The sequence below is a fragment of the Macaca fascicularis genome, chromosome 10, assembly GCF_037993035.2.
Source record: "Macaca fascicularis isolate 582-1 chromosome 10, T2T-MFA8v1.1".
NCBI lineage: Eukaryota > Metazoa > Chordata > Mammalia > Primates > Cercopithecidae > Macaca > Macaca fascicularis.
In genome coordinates this window covers 83,463,020-83,484,393 of record NC_088384.1, presented here as the reverse complement: position 1 = coordinate 83,484,393, position 21,374 = coordinate 83,463,020, and the positions used below count along the sequence as shown (strand labels likewise).

Below are 21,374 nucleotides of genomic sequence, written 5' to 3'. Positions count from 1 at the left end.
AGATGGAGGAGGGGAGAGGATGGGCCCCAGGCACCATCATGCTGGCATGCCTGCTCCACCCTAAGTGCTTAGGGGGTCTTGTGAAGCCACCCTTCCTCCTGGTTTCACAGAGGAAAGCGGCTTCAGAAGCTCAGAGAAGGCACTCATTTGCCCCAGGTCACACAGAAGCAGCCATTTCAGCCTTCCCAGGAGTATCCCATCCCTCCTTACCTCCCACCTTAATCCCAGAACAGCCAGGCAGGTGGGGCTGGGCAGCCTCACTTCTGCTGTGAGCATCCTCTTCCTACTCCGGGATCAGGCCACGTGGTGAGAAGGAAACATGGGCTGAGTGTCTACAATGCCCAGGCCTTGTGCCAAGTGCTGACGTCCTTGGCCACATCTGTTCCCATTGTAACTCACCATCGGAGTCTTAGCTGTAGCCATGGGATACTTAGTATGCTCTAGACACTTTTAGATATAATGTCTCCTAAGCCCACCCAGCAGGTATTCAGCTCCTTTTGCAGGAGAGATGGGGGGATTGGTCAAGCCAGGAGACAGCTCTTCCCTAAGAGAAGGCCCTGGTGCTGACATCTCTGCTGAGGAGGCAGGAGCCTGGGCCTGGGAAAGGGGGTGCTATGGGCTTGCCTCTCAGTTTCTGACTCGGGACCCCCTCTGCTCTGGAAAGTTCAGGGAGATAGGGGCAGGGGTGTCTTGTCTCCCTTCCCCCTCAGCAAGAGAAGCTATAACTTTCTTCCTGGATGTGCTAAAGGGAAGTGGATCAGGCAGGAAGGCAGTTTAAAATCCCAGGCTGCCAGCCAGCTTTAAAAGTTGTTTAGCTTTGGCCCGGGTGGGGCAGGAATTCCAGCCTGCAGGAGTTCCGAGCAGCCACGTGCTGCCAGCTCACATGGTTAGAGAGCTGCATGGGGCTGGCATAAGCACAGACAGCCAGTGGGGGGAACAGTGGTGTCTGGAGGGAATGGGGAAGAATCTTCATCCACTTCAATGTCTGAATTGTTCACCTGGTAACTTTTGCCATGACAATTTTACAAATTAAGGTTTTCTTTTAAAATTGAGGAATAATCGACATTTCATCAAGGGCACAGATCTTCAGCATGGAGCATAGACCCAAAGGACCACCACGAAGCTCATTATGTAGGACATTTCCATCAATTCGGGAGGCTCCCTCCCAGTTACCCTCACTCCAGAGGTAACTACTATTTTGACCTCTGTCAGTAATTTAGTTTTATCTGTTCACGAGCTTCCTATAAATGAAATTATACAGTGAGTACTCGTTTGTCTGGCTTCTTTCACCCAGCACAATGATTTTGAGATTCATTATTTTGTCCTGTATAGCAGGAGTCTGTTTCTTCTTCATTGCTGCATTCATTATTTTGTCCTGTATAGCAGGAGTGTGTTTCTTCTTCATTGCTTCATTGATGAATATACCCCTACTCTCTCTCTCTCTTTTTTTTTTTTTTTTTTTTTTTGAGATGGAGTTTCACTCTTGTTGCCCAGGCTGGAGTGCAACGGCATGATCTCAACTCACTGCAACCTCCGCCTTCCAGGTTCAAGCGATTCTCCTGCCTCAGCCTCCTGATTAGCTGGGATTACAGGCCCCTGCCACCACACCCAGCTAATTTTTTTATTTTTATTTTTATTTTTTATTTTTTTTTTTGAGACAGAGTCTCACACTGTCACCCGGGCTGGAGTGCAATGGCATGATCTTGGCTCACTGCAACCTCTGACTCCCGGGTTCAAGCGATTCTCCTGCCTCAGCCTCCCAAGTAGCTGAGATTACAGGTGCCTGCCACCACACCCAGCTAATTTTTTGTATTTTTACTAGAGATGGGGTTTCACAATGTTGGCCAGGCTGGTCTTGAACTCCTGACCTCATGATCCACTCACCTTGGCCACCCAAAGTGTTGGGATTACAGGTGTGGGTCACTGTGCCTGCTCTCTTTCTCTTATCTTTTAAAAAATACTTTTTTTTTTTTTTTTTGAGACGGAGTCTCGCTCTGCCGCCCAGGCTGGAGTGCAGTGGCCGGATCTCAGCTCACTGCAAGCTCCGCCTCCCGGGTTCACACCATTCTCCTGCCTCAGCCTCCCGAGTAGTTGGGACTACAGGCGCCCGCCACCGCGCCCGGCTAGTTTTTTGTATTTTTTAGTAGAGACGGGGTTTCACCGTGTTAGCCAGGATGGTCTCGATCTCCTGAGCTCGTGATCCGCCCGTCTCGGCCTCCCAAAGTGCTGGGATTACAGGCTTGAGCCACCGCGCCCGGCCTAAAAAATACTTATTTATGGCCGGGCATGGTGGCTCCTCCCAGCACTTTGGGAGGCCAAGGCAGGCAGATCACCTAAAGTCAGGAGTTCGAGACCAGCCTGACCAACATGGTGAATCCCTGTCTCTATTATACACACACACACACACACACACACACAATTTATTTACTTATTGTTATTTCTTTTGAGATAAGGTCTTGCTCTATTGCCTAGGCTGGAGTGTGGTGATGTGATGTCAGCTCACTGCAACCTCTACCTTCTAGGCTCAAGCGATTCTCCCACCTCAGCCTCCCCAGGACCTAGGACTATCAGTGCATGCCACCACAGCTAATATTTTTTGTATTTTTTAATAAAGATGAGGTTTCACCATGTTGCCCAGGCTGATTTTTTTTTCTTTTCTTTTCTCTTTCTTTTTTCTTTTTTTTTTGAGACAAGGTCTCATTTTGTTGCTGAGGCTAGGGTGCGGTGGCACAAACGTGGCTCACTGCAGCCTTGACATTCTGGGCTCAAGTGATCCTCCCATCTTGGCCTCACGAGTAGCTGGGACCACAGGTGCGTGCCACCACACTCAACTAATTTTCCTTTTTTTGTAGAGACAGTATCTTGCCGTGTTGTCCAGGCTGTACTTGAATTCCTGAGCTCAAGCAATCCTCCTGCCATGGCCTCCCAAAGTGCTGGGATTACAGGCATGAGCCACCACTCCTGGCTTGTTTCAAAATTAAAATGAAAAACTTACATGCGTAACATTAAGTCTTCCTTTTTTTTTTTTTTTTTTTTTTTTGAGACACAGTCTCACTCTGTCGCCCAGGCTGGAGTGCAGTGGCCGGATCTCAGCTCACTGCAAGCTCCACCTTCTGGGTTTACGCCATTCTCCTGCCTCACCCTCCCAAGTAGCTGGGACTACAGGCACCCACCACCTCGCCCGGCTAGTTTTTTGTATTTTTTAGTAGAGATAGGGTTTCACCGTGTTAGCCAGGATGGTCTCGATCTCCTGAGCTCGTGATCCGCCCGTCTCGGCCTCCCAAAGTGCTGGGATTACAGGCTTGAGCCACTGCGCCTGGCCAAGTCTTCCTTTTTTTTAGCATATGTGCTGCCAAAGTTAGTGCTAAAATTTCCCCTTTTGCGTGTACAGTTCTGTGAGTTTTGACAAATATATACAGTTGTGTAACCCCCACTACAATTGTGATACAGAATATATTCATCCTACCCTTGATGTATTATTTGGGCCTGTTACGAACTGTGCTGGAAATATACCCAGGAGTGGAGTGCTGGGTTACTGTGTGTACATTTAACTTTAGTATTTTCCACACAGTTGTCCAAGGTCCTTGCACCAACTTACCTTCCTACCTACCAGAGTTCTAGTGTTCCACAGTCTAGATAAAATTGGTAAATGTTGCTGGGCATGGTGGCTCACGACTATAATCCCAGCACTTTGGGAGGCCAAGGTGGGCAGATCACGAGGTCAGGAGATCGAGACCATCCTGGCTAACACAGTGAAAATCCACCTCTACTGAAAATACACACACAAAAAAATTAGCCAGGCGTGGTGGTGGGCGCCTGTAGTCCCAACTACTTGGACCCAGGAGGCGGAGCTTGCAGTGAGCCGAGATTGCGCCACTGCACTCTAGCCCGAGACACAGAGCAAGACTCGGTCTCAAAAAAAAAAAAAAAAAAAAAAATTGGTAAATGTTAATTTCACTCCCTTAACCAGAAAATGTGATTGCTGTATCTAGCAAAGAGATCTGTTAGCTGTCAAGTGCTGAACCCACATATCGGGATGTGGTGGTGGCAGGCATTTGGGCGTCACAGACTCAGCCAGTTTTCTGACTCTCCTATGTTGAAAGATGAGGCTATATTAGTCTTAGTCTTGATTTGTTCTCAAGTCAGATTCTTCAAAAATCAAAGAGCCTCTTTGGAGTTCATTAGCTGTATGTTAATTGCCTTGAGTCCTTCTGCTGACAACAGCCCACAACCATCTAGAAAACTTATGATTTCTACAAAGTCTTGATCCTGGAATGGAGCACACAGCCCTTGGTCTCCCCAGGCCATGATACTGCTGGTGGTGCAGAACGAAGTTTAGACAAGGAGGTGCATGGCCACAAGCAATCTGGAAACGATCAGAGGCCAGTTGCGTAATGATGGAGAAGCCGCTGTTTTGCAGTCACGAAAATCATGCCTGGAGACAGAATGTTCGGGGACGTGAAATTATTCACAATCTATTATTCAAAGAAGACAGTTGATTATGGGACAGAAGGTAAGGAGCATTCCCACCCTCTCCACACAGGAGGAGTCTGTGTGGGTGCCAAGGGGCGCAGCGAGGGTTGCCTCGGCCCCACCCAGACCACACTGGCACGCACAACCCTGGGAGGAGTGCCAGGCTCTGAGTCAGCTGGGCCTGGGGCAGCAGGAGGGGAAGGGGCCTCACGTGGCTGGGCCTCCTCTGCCTCGTGGGGCCTCCTGGCTCTCAGCCCTGCAGGCAGTGCGGCTGTTTGAAAGGACAAATCACACATGGCCTAGTTCTCCTGGGGCCCAGCCAAGACTATGTTCTTGAAGGATGGCGGAAGGGAGGGTGCCTCCTGGGTTGGGATTGGGAGCACTGGGGAAGGAGGTCATCCAAGCATAGGGCGGGGAGGGAGCTCTCAGGGTTGGGTCATAGAGGATGATCAGGGATGGGGTTGCAGGGATGCTATGGCCTTCCAGAGCTCCAGGGGAAAAGGGCCGAGCCAGCCCTTGGGATGACCATGAGAGGACAGGGGGGAGACAGGGAAACAAAAGGGGAGTAGAAGGCTTCAGTAGAAGATTTCAGTAGAGGCTGAAATCTACTGATATGTACACCTCCAAGGACACATGTCTCACATCAGAATAGTTGCGAATCCCACTGGGCCTCTATTTCCTCATGTGTAAAATGGGAATAATAAAGTTCCTACTTCACAGGGCTGTGGATTGGATCAAATGAGCTGATGTGTGCAAAGCACTCAGAACAGGGCCTGCTGATCGGGTGCAGTGGCTCATGCCTGTAATCCCAGCGCTTTGGGAGGCCAAGCTGAGAGGACCACTTAAAGCCAGGAGTTGGAGACCAGCCTGGGCAACATAGGAAGATTCTGTTTCAAAAAAGAACAAGGGCATCTACAGCAAGTGCCATACAAGAGGCTGCTCTGGCCATTATTGCTTAGGGCCAGTGTAGAGATTGACAGGGGATCAGAAAGGTTAAAAGGACATGCCTAGGCCGGGCGCGGTGGCTCAAGCCTGTAATCCCAGCACTTTGGGAGGCCGAGACGGGCGGATCACATCGAGACCATCCTGACTAACATGGTGAAACCCTGTCTCTACTAAAAAATACAAAAAACTAGTCGGGCGAGGTGGCGGGCGTCTGTAGTCCCAGCTACTCGGGAGGCTGAGGCAGGAGAATGGCGTAAACCTGAAAGGCGGAGCTTGCAGTGAGCTGAGATCCGGCCACTACACTCCAGTTTGGGCGACAGAGCGAGACTCCATCTCAAAAAAAAAAAGGACATGCCTGAAAACATTTAATTAAAGGAGCCAGTCTGAAGGTTTCCTTTTCTTTATGCACATGGACAAGATTCTGGGTGATGGGTAACAGGAGAAAAGCCCAGTCTGGCAGGTCGCAGTGGCTCCCACCTGTAACAGGGAGGCTGAGGCGGGTGGACTGCTTGAGCCCAGGAGTGCAAGACCAGCCTGGGCAACAAAGCAACACCCTGTCTGTACCAAACTGTAATTTAAAAATTAGCTGGGTGTAGCACGTGCCTGTAGTCCCAGCTACTTGGGAGGCTGAGGTGGGAGGATCACTGGAGCCCAGGAGTTCAGGCTGCTGAGCTAGGATTGCACCACTTTGCTTGCTCCAGGCTGGGCAATAGAGCAAGACCCTGTCTGTAGGCTGGGCGTGGTGGCTCACACCTGTAATCCCAGCACTTTGGGAGGCTGAGGCGGGCAGATCACGAGGTCAGGAGATCGAGACCATCCTGGCTAACACAGTGAAACCCCATCTCTACTAAAAATACAAAAAATTAGCCAGGCGTGGTGGCAGGCACCTGTAGTCCCAGCTACTCGGGAGGCTGAGGCAGGAGAATGGCAAATGGCGTGAACCCGGCAGGCAGAGCTTGCAGTGAGCCAAGATTGCGCCACTGCACTCCAGGCTGGGCGACAGAGCGAGACTCCATCTAAAAAAAAAAAAAAGACCCTGTCTGTAACAAAATAAGCAAAGCTCAGCTGTGGTGTGTAGGAAGCAGCAGCCTATGCAGCAGTACAGGTAGCAGTTAGGAAGCTGCAGAAGGGGTTTGGTGGAGACAGAAGATGGGGGAGCTGTAGGAGTGCCCAATGGGAGGCTCCCCACACAGAGTGCTGCCGTGTCTGAGAGGGTCCAGGGAGGTAGAGTAAAGGAAGGGACAGAGATTGCCCGACTTTGGCCTCCTTTATTCTGGGGCAGCCATAATCCACCCAATTTCAGTCCACCTTGATCTGCAGAAAAGCATATTCCCTTTTCTTAGTTTCCTGCTTTGATATTTGAGAAATGACTAAACACTCTTATCAGGGAGGCATTAAGAAATCCACCTTTGGCTGGGCATAGTGACTCATGCCTATAATCCCAGCACTTTGGGAGACCAAGGCGGACAGATCCCTTTAGCTCAGGAGACCAGCCTGAGCAACATGGTGAAACCCCATCTCTACAAAAAATACAAAAATTAGCCAGACGTAGTGGCATGTGCCTGTGATCCCAACTATTCTAAAGGCTGAGGTGCAAAGTTGGCTGAAGCCCAGGAGGCAGAGGTTGCAGTGAGCCAAAATCATGCCATTGCACTCCAGCCTGGGTGACAGAGCAAGACCCTGTCTCAAAAAAAGAAAAAAAAAAATCCACTGCCTGGAACTAGCAGATTCTACCTAACTGCTCTCCCCACATCCAGAAATAGGTGGTTGCTGGTCTAGCTTGAGGTCTCAGTTTCTGTAAAGATCATCAATGTGGCTGGGCATGGTGGTAAGTGCCTATAGTCCCAGCTACTGGAGAAACTGAGGTGGGAGGATAGCTTGAGCCTAGGTGTTGAAAGCCGTAGGAAGCTATCATCGTGTTTGTGAATAGCCACTACACTCCACCTTGGGCAACATAACGAGACTCCATCCCGAAAAAAAAAAAAAAAAAAAAAATTCACATCAATGAGTTTCCAGCTGAGCACCAGCGGAGCTCCAAAAGGCAAGCCCTGGCTGGGCATGGTGGCTCACACACCTGTAATCCCAGCACTTTCGGAGGCCAAGGCTGAAGGATTACTTGGGGTCAGGAGTTTGAGACCAGCCTGGGTAACACAGTGAGACCTTGTCTCTATAAAAAATTTTTGGCCGGGCGTGGGGGCTCAAGCCTGTAATCCCAGCACTTTGGGAGGCCGAGACGGGCGGATCACGAGGTCAGGAGATCGAGACCATCCTGGCTAACACGGTGAAACCCCGTCGCTACTAAAAAAAATACAAAAACTAGCCGGGCGAGGTGGCGGGTGCCTGTAGTCCCAGCTACTCAGGAGGCTGAGGCAGGAGAATGGCGTAAACCCGGGAGGCAGAGCTTGCAGTGAGCTGAGATCGCGCCACTGCACGCCAGCCTGGGCGACAGAGCGAGACTCCGTCTCAAAAAAAAAAAAAAAAAAAAAAAAAATTTTAAATATTAGCCAGGTGCAGTGGGGTGCAACTGTAGTCCCGGCTACTAAGGAGGCTGAGGCAGGAGGACTGCTTGAGTCCAAGAAGTTGAGGCTGCAGTGAGCTGAGACTGCGCCATTGCACTCCAGCCTAGGGGTCAGAAAGAGACCCTGCCTCAAAAAACAAACAAATAAAAAGGCAAGCCAGGCTGCCTCTATTGTGGGGGCAGGCCCCACCCTATGTGGATAGAAAGTGGAAGGCCGGCGGGTGGGAAGGTGGGAAGGGGGCCAATGTGAGGGGGCAGGGAGTGGCTGTGGGCAACCCCCTAACTTGGAGGACCACTGAGAAAAGCAGGGTTGGTGGGGTGTGGTGATGGGCGCCTTTCCCCACAGTCAGAGGGAGGGGAAGGGAAAGAACGAGGGAGGCGTGGCCCCTCTAGGTAGGTGGGCAACCAGCCACCTGTTGCCTTCAAGCTCTTTTTTTTTTTTTTTTGTAGTGCTTTATTTTACTTTTCTTTCTTTTCACTTTCTCTGTCACACACAAACACACAATCCCACATCTCCACCCACTGGGTGCCCACCTCTGCCACAAGCCCTGGGCTAACCCCTGTAAAAGCCTCACACACGGCTGGGCACGGTGGCTCACGCCTGTAATCCCAGCACTTTGGGAGGCCAAGGCAGGTGGATCACTTGAGATGAGGAGTTCGAGACCAGCCTGGCCAACATGGTGAAACCCTGTCTGTACTAAAATTATAAAAATTAGCTGGGCGTGGTGGTAGGTGCCTGTAATCCCAGCTACTCAGGAGGCTGAGGCAGGAGAATCGCTTGAACCTGGGAGATAGAGGTTGCAGTGAGCCAAGATCACACCAGTGCACTCCAGCTTGGGTGAAGAGCAAGACTGTCTAAAAAAATAATATAAAAAAGCGTCACACACATGAACATGCACACATGGCCGCAACACACTCAGACTCTTCTGTTTCGTCTTCAGGGCTGGCAACCACAGGATGTCCTCCTGGTTCCCCCTGCCCTCTGAGCTGCCCCACCTGTTTTTCTGGTGCTGATCAAGTCCTCTCTGATACCTTCCCATGTCTGCTGCTGGATTAATGGTTGTCAACATTTATTGACGTATTGAGTGCCAACTAGGTGCCAGGCTCCACCCTGTCCACTTCATATGCTGCATTAATTAGGAGTGCATTAAGTTGCATGTAACAGAAACCCCACTGAGCAGTTTAACCACATAAATGTCTGTACACCTCACTCAACAAGTAGACTCTGCAGCATCTCCGGGGCCGAGGCTCCTTCCTGCCTCACTGTTCTCAGCACACAGCTTTTGGTCCTAGGGCCACAAGAAGTCAGAGAATGGCACTGAGTCTGCCTCCCTTATTTGGAAAACAATGGCTTTCCTGAGGCCTCACCTAGGTGGCTCCTACAGTGCCCCACTGGCTGGGGAGGATACAGAGGCATTTCTGATTGGACCCATGTCCTCTAAATAAAGGAGGGCCAGGGTACCCTGAGTCCAGGAAGGCTGGCTTCTTTTCACCCTTTGTATTTGCTCTGATCTAGTCCTTATATCCAGAATGCCTTTCCTGCAAGCTGCAGCTACTGAATTCCTACCTCTCTAGAAAGCCCAGTTCAGATGCTCCCTCCTCTGCACAGTCTTCCCAGATTGCTCCTCCAGAGTCCTCCCCACTTCTGAATCTGTTGGTCATCTTGACTCCTACCTGCCTCGGCCATTGCATCTGTCTGCACAGAGCCTGATGGGAACTCTAAGCACCCAGAGGATTTTCCCAGCAGAATGAGTGGATGAGCACACGAATGAATGGTGCATTCTCGCTTTTAGGCAATCTCCATCCTTTGCAATCTTGTTCAAGTCCTCCCCACACCTACAGTCCTCCCCCAACCTCTCTTACTTCCATGGTGGCTGCTCCACGGACCAGAGCTCATGTCCCTGATGCCTTCCACTTGGCACTGTGCTGTGTGACACTGGCCACATAAGGGAGCATCTCTGAGCTCACTTAGTTATCTGTCAAATGAAAGGCTATGCTCTAAATTTCTTCTCATGCTAAAAACCTCAACCCTGCTGGAATTCAAGCCTTGGGGAAGGGGAAGGATTCTATCACATTCTTATCTTCCAGTTTAAAGGCAGACTTCAAAGTAATACCATTTTAGTGGGATTGTCACAGCCATTATTAAAGTTTTTATTGAATCTAATATATAGAAAAGTGCATATATCTTAAGTGTCCAGCTTGGTTAATACTTACAAAGAGAATATACCCATGTAATCACCACCCAGATCAAGACTCAGAATGTGACCATCTCCTAAAGCTCCATGCCTCTCCAGTCACTGCCTCCCCAGGATAACCACCATTCTGACTTTAACAGTGCAGCATGGCTTGCCTAGATTTGGGCCTTTATGTTAATGGAATCACATGGCATGTACACTTCTGTGACTGGCTTCTTTCACCCAACATTGTGTCTGTGAGAGTCACTCATGTTGTGTATTATTAGTTGTTCTTTTCCATTGCCCTATACTATTCCACTGTACGAGTATACCACAATTTATCCATCATTCCATAACTTATGGATATTTGAGTATTTTCCACTTTGGGACAATTAAGAGTAAAGATACTGGCCGGGCATGGTGGCTCATGCCTGTAATCCCAGCACTTTGGGAGGCCAAAGCGGGCAGATCACGAGGCCAGGAGTTCGAGACCGGCCTGGCCAACATGGCGAAACCCCGTCTCTATTGAAAATACAAAAATTAGCCGGGTGTGGTGGCGGGCACCTGTAACCCCAGCTACTCAGGAGGCTAAGGCAGAAGAATCACTTGAATCTGGGAGGCGGCGGTTGCAGTGAGCCAAGATCGTGCCACTGCACTACAACCTGGGCAACAAGAGCAAGACTCCATCTCAAAAAAAAAAAAAAAGAGTAAAGATACTATGAATATTCAGGCCGGGTGTGGTGGCTCACGCCTGTAATCCCAGCACTTTGGGAGGCCGAGGCGGGCGGATCACCAGGTCAGGAGATTGAGACCATCCTGACTAACACGGTGAAACCCTGTCTCTGCTAAAAATACAAAAAATTAGCTAGGCGTGGTGGTGGGCGCCTGTAGTCCCAGCTACTCAGGAGGCTGAGACAGGAGAATGGTGTGAACCCAGGAGGCGGAGCTTGCAGTGAGCCGAGATCACGCCACTGCACTCCAGCCTGGGCGATGAGCAAGACTCCATCTCAAAAAAAAAAAAAAAGAGTGGTGCAGCTGGGTCATGGAGCAGTGAGGTCACCATCAGTAGCCACTGATGGGCTTGCTGTTTTAGATGATGTCTGAGCTAGCAGGCATAGACATTCCCACTGTACCCAGAACAGACTCTCAGAAGCATGGGTTGGACCCAGGAGAGCCCAGCGGCTAAGGAAAAGGGATCTCCCAGGGCACACCCACAAGCACCCTCCAGCAAAACCATCAAGTGAAACCCCCACTCCCGCCAGGCTGAGGAAGCCCTCCATGCCACCACCTCCATCTGGGTCTCCCATTGTCCTCTGGAGTACTAGCTCAAGCCAGCCTCTCACAGCTGTCTCCTCCACACACCTCACGAGGCCAGCCCTCTAGTGGTGAGAAACTTGGTGTTGACTCACTGCCTAAGGAGTGGACAGAGGCTGGGAAACTGTGTTCCAGATGCCAGGTGGCCCCCAGCAACCAGAGCCCTCTCCTTGCTAGCTCTCTGCTGTAATCAGCTGGCAGACACAAGCCCTGGCTGAGAGCGATAAGGACTGGGGACCAGGAGCTGTGCCAACATCACTCCCCAGCTTTGTAGCTGAGGCCCCACAGTCTCTGGGCTTGCCGCAACACCCACACACATATTTATGTGTTGTCACAGGCTTTGGCCAGGCCCTGGCCACCTGCAGCTTCCCTTCGGCCACCTCCTAACCTACCCTGGCTCCTATGGCTGAAGGGGCCCAGAGTGCACTTTCTCAGGGGGTGCTGCTCTAGGATCCCTGCCTGGGCCACCCTGCCCTGTACTCCTTTCTTGTCAGCAAAGAGCTCGTTCAAGTTGGCTCCAGTCCTGCATTGTGCATGGCCCTGGGGAGCGAAGATGGAAGCCATCAGCAGTACTGGTGAGACCTTCACAGGGGTGCACAGGCCGCAGTTGAATGCCAATGGGCAGCCTGAGCAGGAAGCCTTCCTCCCATTTGGTCTGAGTATATATCTGCAAGGGCAATTAAAAGGACAGGAAAGGCCAGGCACTGAGACTCATGCCTGCAATCCTAACACTTTGTGGGGGAGAAGCAGGAGGATCACTTGAGCCTAGGAGTTCGAGACCAGCCTGGGCAATACAGTGAGACCCTATCTCTACAAAAAAATTTAAATTAGCTGGGTGTGTTGCCTGCCTGTAGTCCCAGCTACTTGGTGGGCTGAGGCAGGAGCACTGCTGGTGGGAAGGGGCAGGGAGGCTGCAAAAAAAAAAAAAAGAAAGAAAGAAAGAAAAAAAAAGACAAAAAGCCAGGAAAGGGAATTCTAGGCTGGGGGAACAGTCAGTGGGGGAGGCTCCGAGGCACATCTGGGGGACAAGGCTGAAGCCATTCACATGCCAAGAGATAAAGGAGGTGCACCTTCATGGTCGCTGTGGGAGTGGGTGGTGGTGGTGGTGGTGGCTGGAGGAACATGCAAGTCAGTCAGCGAGGCCCAGGCAGGCCTTGTGGGGCCCCCTAACACCAACAGGCCAAGCCTCCAAGTTGGGGCTTTTACCCCATTGTAAGGCTCTACGGGTTAGTGCCAGAGTGCCCCTTTCAGGTTTAAGATATAAACCTCTTCCCTGTTGTTTTGATGGCCTCCAGTCAAGAAGGGGGCTTGCTGATCAGCCCTACTAAGCGTTCGCCCTGGGTGACACTCTACAAAGTTTCACTGGGGCCCAATGAAATGGACAGATCTGCCAGAGAGACAGTGAGAGTTCGGAAGCAGCGTTCGAATCGTTCTGCGCCGAACCGAGTGCCAGCATTAACCCGCTGCAGGAACCCATACATTCAGAATCCGCGCAAAATACACATATTTGTATTAAAAATCCGCGCAAAATACACATGTACCTAAATATACATATTTACCTCCAAAGTCATAATTTCCGGGGGTACAGCCCAGGAATGTACATTTGAACTGATGCCTCAGTAATTCTCACGCATGTTGGCCAGGTAAGAACTCAGACGCAGCCCGTAGCTGTGCGGCTCGGCCTAGGTCCACCCGCCGCCCGCCCCCGAGCCTCCTAAGGCCGCAGGCCACGCGCCCCTCCCTCCGGGGACAACCAGGCCCCGGCCTTTTCCGCGGACTCCGCGCTCCGGGCCGCAGCGCCCCCTCGCGGTCGCTGGGGTCGGCAGCCTGGGGCTCGGCTGGTCTAGGGCTTCGAGCGGGAACGCTTTGAGCCCGCAACAGGAGTGACGAGCATGATTTCTGCCGGCAGCTTGGGGAAAGAGGGTTTCTGTCCCTCTGCGAGGCCAGCCCACTCCGAGGGTCCAAGCATCGGAAGATGCAGCCGGCACCTGGCTCCCACAGCACCGCCCTGGACGTGAGCGCTCCGCCCAACCCGATGGCGTCAGCTGGCGGGCGCGCCCGCGACCGACGTGCGCAGGCGCCTACAGGCCGCGCAGCCGCCATTGCTCTCCTGCCACCGAAGGGAGTGCTTGTTGGCAGTCCGCGGGCCCGGAAGGAAGGGTGAGGCGACGCCTCGACGACAGCGGACCGGAGCTGCAGGGGCAACACACTCAGGGCGGGGTGCCCCATTTAGGCCTGGCTGACCGGAATAAGAAACTACAACCCCCGAAGTGCATTGCGCCGCAGGGTTACGGAGGCAGTGTCGTAAGCTATCTTGACCGCTACCATTTCTCTGGTAGAAGGGGGGACGCGGCGGCGCGGAGTGATGACGCGCTCTTCCTGCGGCTGGAGGGTCGCGGAGGTCAGCGTCCAGGTGCTGGGCTCCGGTTGTCGAAGTGCCTTTGCGAACCTGCTCTTTGACTAGTTTAAACTGACGGTCTATTTAGCCTTAGTTACAGATATCCACTGACTGTACCTGCCGTCTTTCAACTCCCGGGCCGGCCACTGAGCCAGCCAGATAACCATTACTATTATTTAGTTTTTATTTTGAGACAGTTTCAAGTAACTCCTGTATGCACTTTGATGAGATTCACGAGTTGTAACCTCTTTTACCGTATTTACCTTATGATTTCCTCTGTTTTTCTCTCTGCCTTTTTTCTTCCCTGGACCATGTGAGTTAGTTGCAGATATGAAATCCCGTTGCCTCCATATTTAGAGGCACATCCGTGTTTGTTTTCTAAAAACAAGGACAAGCGCCTGCATTCAAAATCGGGTAACATTGATCAAGACTTTTTCTGACCCATAGGCCATATTTAAATGTTTTTAAATGTTTTTATTAGTGTCCTAATAATGCCCTTTATGGAAATTATCCTTTTATTTTTCTTTTTTTTTTTTTTTTTTTTTTTTTTTTGAGACAGTCTCGCTCTGTCGCCCAGGCTGAAGTGCAGTGGTGCGATCTCGGCTCACTGCAGCCTCCCCTCCCGGGTTCAAGCGGTTCTCTGGCTTCAGCCTCTCAAGTAGCTGGGGTTACAACTATGCGCCACCATTCCTGGCTAGTTTATTTTTAGTAGAGATGGGCAGGCTGGTCTCAGACACCTGACCTCAAGTGATCCGCCCACCTAGGCCTCCCAAGATGCTGGGATTACAGGCGTGAGTCACCACACCTGGCCCAAATTACCCTTTTCTTGGTTCAGGACCCGATCCAGGAGCACACGTTGCATTCAGCTATATGGTCTCTTCAGTTTCCTTCAGTCTGGCGCAGCTTCTCAGGTTTTCCATGACCTCATGACCTTGACGCTTTTGAAGATTCCTGTTGTTTTGTAGAACTAGGTTTAGGGTTGTCTGAGGTTTTTGTTTGTTTTTTCAGTTTATGCCTATTCTGCTTGTGTATGTCTGAGGTGTTTTGTTTTTGTTTTTTTTTTTTTGAGACGGAATCTCGCTCTGTCGCCCAGGCCGGAGTGCAGTGGCCGGATCTCAGCTCACTGCAAGCTCCGCCTCCCGGGTTCACGCCATTCTCCTGCCTCAGCCTCCCGAGTAGCTGGGACTACAGGCGCCCGCCACCTCGCCCGGCTAGTTTTTTGTATTTTTTAGTAGAGACGGGGTTTCACCGTGTTAGCCAGGATGGTCTCGATCTCCTGACCTCGTGATCCGCCCGTCTCGGCCTCCCAAAGTGCTGGGATTACAGGCTTGAGCCACTGCGCCTGGCCTTTTTTTTTTTAACCACTGGATTCTGTTATGTGATACTGTTCAGATGCTGTTGTTCAAAGTGTCCAGCCTCACCAGCCTCTGGATACACTCCCAGACACTGCCAGGTCAGTCCCTTCCTATGGTTGCCTCTCCTGCTGGTGTTCACTCTCACCTTACCAAGGTCTCTGGCTTCACTGTAGCACCCACCCTGGAGCCATGGTCCACGCCTTCCTCATTCACACCTTGAGAGCCCCGAATACTGAGGACACGGGACTGTGCCGAGTGCTCTACTCCTGCGTCTTCGGTGCTGAGAAGTCGCCTGATGACCCACGGCCGCATGGTGCCGAAAGGGACAGGCTTCTCCGGAAGGAACAGATTTTAGCTGTGGCCAGGTAACCACACAGCCCAGCCCCAGGCCTTCATTGAACACGTGCCTGAGTGTAATAGGTATTCTCAGGGAGTGGGGACGCAGATAAATAGGAGGACTAAGAAGCAGAGAGGAAGTTTTAGAGTGGCATTTCCCAGGGAATCTTCCACAGCTTTTCATAAGTGTTATGTGAAAACAGTTAAATAAATAATTCTGTTATCATCATTATTAGTATAATTAGCATTTGTTCAGCCTGTAAGTGCTAAGCATTTATATTCTGAGTATCTTATGTGTATTAACTCATTTAACCCTCATAATAGTCTTTCGAGATAAGTATAGTTATTATCTCCACCTTACAGATGAGTAAACTGAGGTACAGAGTGTTTAAGGAATTTAACCTGTCCAAGGTTACACAGCCAGAAAGTAGCAGAACTAACATTTGAGAGTAGGCCGGGTGCGGTGGCTTATGCCTATAATCCCAGCACTTTGGGAGGCTGAGGTGGGCGGATCACCTGAGGTCAGGAGTTCGAGACCAGCCTGACTAACATGGAGAAACCCTATATCTACTAAAAATACAAAATTAGCTGGGCGTGGTGGCGCATGCCTATAATTTCAGCTACTTGGGAAGGCTGAGGTAGGAGAATCACTTGAACCCTGGAGGAGGAGGTTGCGGTGAGCCAAGATTGTGCCATTGCACTCCAGCCTGGGCGACAAGAGTGAAACTCGGTGTCAAAAAAAAAAAAAAAAAGGTTTGAGAGTAGGCAAGCAGACGGTACAGATTTTGTTTTGTTTTGTTTTTTTGAGACGGAGTCTCGCTCTGTCGCCCAGGCTGGAGTGCAGTGGCCGGATCTCAGCTCACTGCAAGCTCCACCTCCTGGGTTTACGCCATTCTCCTGCCTCAGCCTCCCAAGTAGCTGGGACTACAGGCGCCCGCCACCTCGCCCGGCTAGTTTTTTTTTTTTTTGTATTTTTTTTAGTAGAAACGGGGTTTCACCGTGTTAGCCAGGATGGTCTCGATCTCCTGACCTCGTGATCCGCCCGTCTCGGCCTCTCAAAGTGCTGGGATTACAGGCTTGAGCCACCGTGCCCGGCCTTGTTTTTTGTTTTTTTTGAGATGGAGTCTCGCTCTGTCACCTAGGCTGACTGAGTCTCGCTCTGTTGCCCAGGCTGGAGTGCAGTGGCGTGATCTTGGCTCACTGCAAGCTCCACCTCCCGGGTTCACGCCATTCTCCTGCTTCAGCGTCCCGAGTAGCTGGGACTACAGGTGCCCACCACCACGCCCAGCTAATTTTCTGTATTTTTAGTAGGGACGGGATTTCACCATGTTAGCCAGGATGGTCTTGATCTCCTGACCTCGTGATCCGCCCGCCTTGCCCTCCAAAAGTGCTGGGATTACAGGCATGAGCTACTGCGCCCGGCCAACAGTTTAAACATGCTTTTCAGTGCAGTACTTAACAGGGCCTTTAGTATGCCTGTAGACTTTATGAATCTCTTTTTTTTTTTTTTTGCGACGGAGTCTTGCTCTGTCGCCCAGGCTGGAGTGTGGTGGCAGTTTGGGCTCATTGCAACCTCCACCTCCCAGGTTCAAGCAACTCTCTTGCCTCAGCCTCCCAAATAGCTGGGATTACAGATGTCTGCCACCATGCCCGGCTAATTTTTGTATTTTTAGTAGAGATGGGGTTTCACCATTTTGGCCAGGCTGGTCCTGAACTCCTGACCTTGTGATCCACCCACCTTGGCCTCCCAAAGTGCTGGGATTACAGGCGTGAGCCACTGCGTCCAGCCCCTACTTTATGAATCTCTAAGGAAGAGAGAGGGTGTGGTACATGAGGACTCCAGAAAGCCAGGGATCCAGATCACAGTTTGGAATATACTGTTCCAGACTAGGGTGGCTAGCCTTGGCTCTTCCCTCTCAGACCCAGCCAGAGCTGGCAGGTGCTAGAGCCTCCTGGACCTCTGCATTCTGGGTGGGGTGGCACCACTCTGGGGCAACCGTCTGCCAACTCCTGCCTTCCCCTTGTTCTTCTCATTCTCCTTCCCCTCCCTGTAGCTCAGAAAACCAAATACATGCCTTTGAAACCAGCCTGTGCATGGCTCAGACTGGAAGGTAGTTCAGGAAAGATCAAAGGGAGCGTCTAAGAAGCCTTGTTGGTCCAAATGAAGGTCTTTCTTTCATACTTGGAGAGGGTTGCAGAATAGGGTGGAGATTGGACAGCCCATGTTGGGCAATGGCGTTTATTTTCTTTCTTTTTTTTTTTTTTAATTTATTTTTTTAAATTTATTTATTTTTTATTATTATTATACTTTAAGTTCTAGGGTACATGTGCATAACGTGCAGGTTTGTTACATATGTATACTTGAGCCATGTTGGTGTGCTGCACCCATTAACTCGTCAGCACCCATCAACTCGTCATTTACATCAGGTATAACTCCCAATGCAATCCCTCCCCCCTCCCCACTATGGCGTTTATTTTCTGCCTCATCCCTTTCCTTTATGTGGAGAAGGCCTCTGTGAAGCAGGTGAGGGCAGGATCTTCTTCCTCTGGTGCCCTTTTTCAGCCCAAGGAGCTGGGTTGAAAACCTGCCCTCTTGGCCACATGGAATAAAGTGGTTCAGGACCTGGAAGCTCACACTTCCTGATTCTGTGGCCCTGGGCAGATCACTTAGTCTCTCTAGTCCTCAGTTTTCTCACTTGAGATATGGGGATCATGAGGATGACAAAGTTGGTGTGTGAGCCCACCATCCTGACCTGCCCACTCTCTCCAGGCAGGTGGAGTCAATGTGCCGGCTGCAGCAGCAGGCGTCCGGCCGGCCCCCCATGGACCTGCAGCCGCAGTCCTCAGATGAGCAAGTGCCGCTGCATGAGGCCCCACGTGGGGCTTTCCGCCTGGCGGCAGAGAACCCTTTCCAGGAGCCACGGACGGTGGTGTGGCTGGGCGTGCTCTCATTAGGCTTTGCCCTGGTGCTGGACGCCCACGAGAACCTGCTGCTGGCTGAGGGCACCCTCCGGCTGCTGGCACGCCTCCTCCTTGACCACCTCCGGCTGCTGGCGCCCGGTACCAACCTCCTGCTGCGGGCTGACCGCATTGAGGGCATCCTCACCCGCTTTCTGCCCCATGGTCAGCTGCTTTTCCTCAATGACCAGTTTGTCCAAGGCCTGGAGAAGGAACTCAGTGCTGCTTGGCCCCGCTGATTCCTCTTTGGGATGGTGCTTCTGAGGGCAAGCAGAGGGTGGACACACAGCCAGATGAAGCTTGGCATCTACTGCCTGCTCCTAGTTCTGATGGACTGCTGTACCAGGACAAGTGGGCGACACAAGCCTGCAGAAAGGGGGCAGAGGGTGGAGGAGGTCCTGCCTATCCTCAGGTTAGTGGAACCACAGAATATCCTGAGCCTAGAGCTGCTGTGTAACTTAGACCATTGCAGTGCGGCAGCCACGCTTGTCCTTGACCCCACCTTCCTCCATCCCTGCCAGCCCTAGTGCTAGGGTAAGGAGCTGACTGGAACTCAGCCCACTCTTTTCCTTCCAAACCCACAGTCCAGGCCGGGTGTGGTGGCTCACGCCTGTAATCCCAGCACTTTGGGAGGCCGAGGTGGGTGGATCACCTCAGGTCGGGAGTTCGAGACCAGCCTGGCCAACATAGTGAAACCCTGTCTCCACTAAAAATACAAAAATTAGCTGGCTGTATGGCACCCACCTGTAATCCCAGCTACTCAGGAGGGTGAGACACGAGAATCACTTGAACCTGGGAGGCAGAGGTTGCAGTGAGCTGAGAGTGTGCCACTTCACTCCAGCCTGGGCAACAGAGTGAGACTCCGTCTCAAAAAAAAAAAAAAAAACCAACCCACAATCATTGAAAGACAAGGGGCCTCAGACTCCCCTGAGAGTGGAGGAGCTGTGCCTGCATGCTGGCAGGCCCCAGCCCCTGGCTTTGTGCCCACTTAGGCACTATTATCAACAAGGTCCTGCTCAGTGTCTGGCCCCCAAAGAGTTCAGAAATGCGTCTGTCAATCAGCAGCAGGATTCTGCAGCTCCTTTTATGCCAATCCCATGCCCACCAGGCAGGCTCTAGATAAAATCATCACAGCCTTCCCTCATCTGCAGGGAGAGAAGGTGCTGTCAGGTGAATGTGAGCAGTCTAGCCTGGATGATGTATTTCTCATTTTGAATTAAAAGCACTGGCTGTGTGATTTCGCCCTCTCTTTGTGAGTTTGATGCATGCATCCTGCTCCTACGAGTGAGTGCCTCTCTGGATGGCCCCCAAGCTGGGCGTCTGAGCCTTCATGGTCAAGGATCCCCCAAGGAGGCTTCTTGGGAGGCCTCCATCTCTCATCCCCACCTCACCTCTGTCTCCTTAGGGGCTTCCTTTAGATGGTGGCACACACTTTCTCCACCAAAGTATATATCACAAGTGGCAGGTGGCTGTGGCAGAGCCACCTGAGAAGCAGCGCCTGAGCCAAGAATTGGTGCGAGTGGTTTATGTGGGGCGGGCGGTGATCCCGGGAAGCAGGAAGGGGAGACAGTCCTTGTGAATGCTTGTCAAGCCTATTGGGACTGTGGTAGGGAGCTGAGTGCCTCTAGGGGCCTGCACACAGCAGTTGTCTCTGAATTACCTCGCCCGAGGGGTGGCAGCTGTGGGTGTTTGCCTGCTGCCTTTAGTCAGTGGTTACAGGTTGATCCCAGGGTGCATACATTCCCTGGCTCTTTCTGCCCCTGGGAAAAAGCCCTCAGACAATGTGGAGCTGGGCCTGCCTGTACCATGTTGAGTCCCAAAGGGATATGGGTGGGGTACCAAAAGCTGGTAGTTAGGAGGTCTTTAATCAGCAGCTTCTAGTGAAGGTTTAAACTTACTCAGTTGGGGGGAAAAAACACCTCAGTTTACATTGATTTTCATGATCTTCCTGTTATCAAGGAAGGTGAGGCTTTCTTGGCAGAATGAGCATCCTAGGTGCTCAGCTCCGTCTCATGCTTACCATCCATCAGTTGCCCTTTAGCACCCAGGATGGACCCACCTACACCCACTTCGGAGGCAGCACTGATGATTAGCCCTTCCAAGTCCATGGCCAAGGCTACCAGCCATGCCAGACCTTCTACCACCACTGTCAACATAATTGGGATGAGGCCACCTCTTCCATTTTATGGTACCACAAACCACCTTGACCTTGAAGACTTAAAGGGATGTTACTCTGTGTGTGTGACCAAGTCCCACCCGTGGAAATGTCCCACAGGCCTCTAATAGGGACACCCCTTCCCTATACATTCTGTTCTCCTGGCCACCCCTCACCCCAGGCTGGTGGTCCTGGTGGATTGGCTGTGTTCTCAGGGAACAGGCCATTTTGTGCTCTATGGAAGAGCTGAAGCTTACTGATCTGAATTCTTTCTGCCTTTTTTTCTTTTTTTTTTTTTTTTTTTTAGACGGAGTCTCGCTCTGTCACCCAGGCTGGAGTGCAGTGGCCGGATCTCAGCTCACTGCAAGCTCCGCCTCCCGGGTTCACGCCATTCTCCGGCCTCAGCCTCCCGAGTAGCTGGGACTACAGGCGCCCGCCACCTCGCCTGGCTAGTTTTTTTTTTTTGTATTTCTTAATAGAGACGGGGTTTCACCGTGTTAGCCAGGATGGTCTCGATCTCGGGACCTCGTGATCCGCCCGTCTCGGCCTCCCAAAGTGCTGGGATTACAGGCTTGAGCCACCGCGCCCGGCCTCTGCCTTTTTTTCAAACTGAACTTAAGGAAGAGTTTGAGACCCTGCTCCCCTGGGAGCCGTGGGAAGTTGAGGTTAGGCATGGCTGGTGTCTTGGTTCCCATGATGTGGGGCAAACTGATGCACAAGAGAATAGTAGAGACTGAGACCACACCCT

The 21,374-nt window shown here is 51.5% G+C and overlaps 2 protein-coding genes across 9 annotated transcripts; one reads left to right on the top strand and one right to left on the bottom strand.

Annotated features, from left to right (window-relative positions):
* Positions 1 to 3,829: 3,829 nt before the first annotated feature.
* LOC123567122 (uncharacterized) lies at positions 3,830 to 13,768 on the bottom strand. Its single transcript, XM_045362565.3, has 2 exons — positions 12,984 to 13,768; positions 3,830 to 4,435 (listed from the first exon to the last, which is right to left on the bottom strand). The coding sequence occupies exon 1, from the start codon at positions 13,651 to 13,653 to the stop codon at positions 13,051 to 13,053; it is 603 nt and encodes a 200-aa protein (XP_045218500.2). The 5' UTR covers positions 13,654 to 13,768; the 3' UTR covers positions 3,830 to 4,435; positions 12,984 to 13,050.
* Positions 13,517 to 19,708, top strand: AP5S1 (adaptor related protein complex 5 subunit sigma 1). Of its 8 annotated transcripts, XM_015457828.3 has the most exons (5): positions 13,517 to 13,584; positions 14,145 to 14,236; positions 15,215 to 15,275; positions 15,351 to 15,542; positions 18,284 to 19,708. In XM_015457828.3, exons 4-5 carry the CDS (start codon positions 15,367 to 15,369, stop codon positions 18,708 to 18,710), a joined length of 603 nt encoding a protein of 200 aa, XP_015313314.1. In that variant the 5' UTR covers positions 13,517 to 13,584; positions 14,145 to 14,236; positions 15,215 to 15,275; positions 15,351 to 15,366; the 3' UTR covers positions 18,711 to 19,708. The 8 variants fall into 8 exon arrangements, with proteins under 8 accessions (XP_015313314.1, XP_065378882.1, XP_045218498.1 ...); XM_065522810.1 differs by lacking the exon at positions 14,145 to 14,236; XM_045362563.2 differs by lacking the exon at positions 15,215 to 15,275.
* Positions 19,709 to 21,374: the final 1,666 nt, after the last annotated feature.

Coding starts and splice junctions, on each gene's coding strand:
- LOC123567122 (XM_045362565.3), bottom strand. CDS start 13,653: ATGGGGCACCCCGCCCTGAGTGTGTTGCCCCTGCAGCTCCGGTCCGCT.
- AP5S1 (XM_065522810.1), top strand. CDS start 15,367: ATGGTCCACGCCTTCCTCATTCACACCTTGAGAGCCCCGAATACTGAG. Junction 15,543..18,283: donor CAGATTTTAGCTGTGGCCAG/GTAACCACACAG, acceptor CACTCTCTCCAG/GCAGGTGGAGTCAATGTGCC.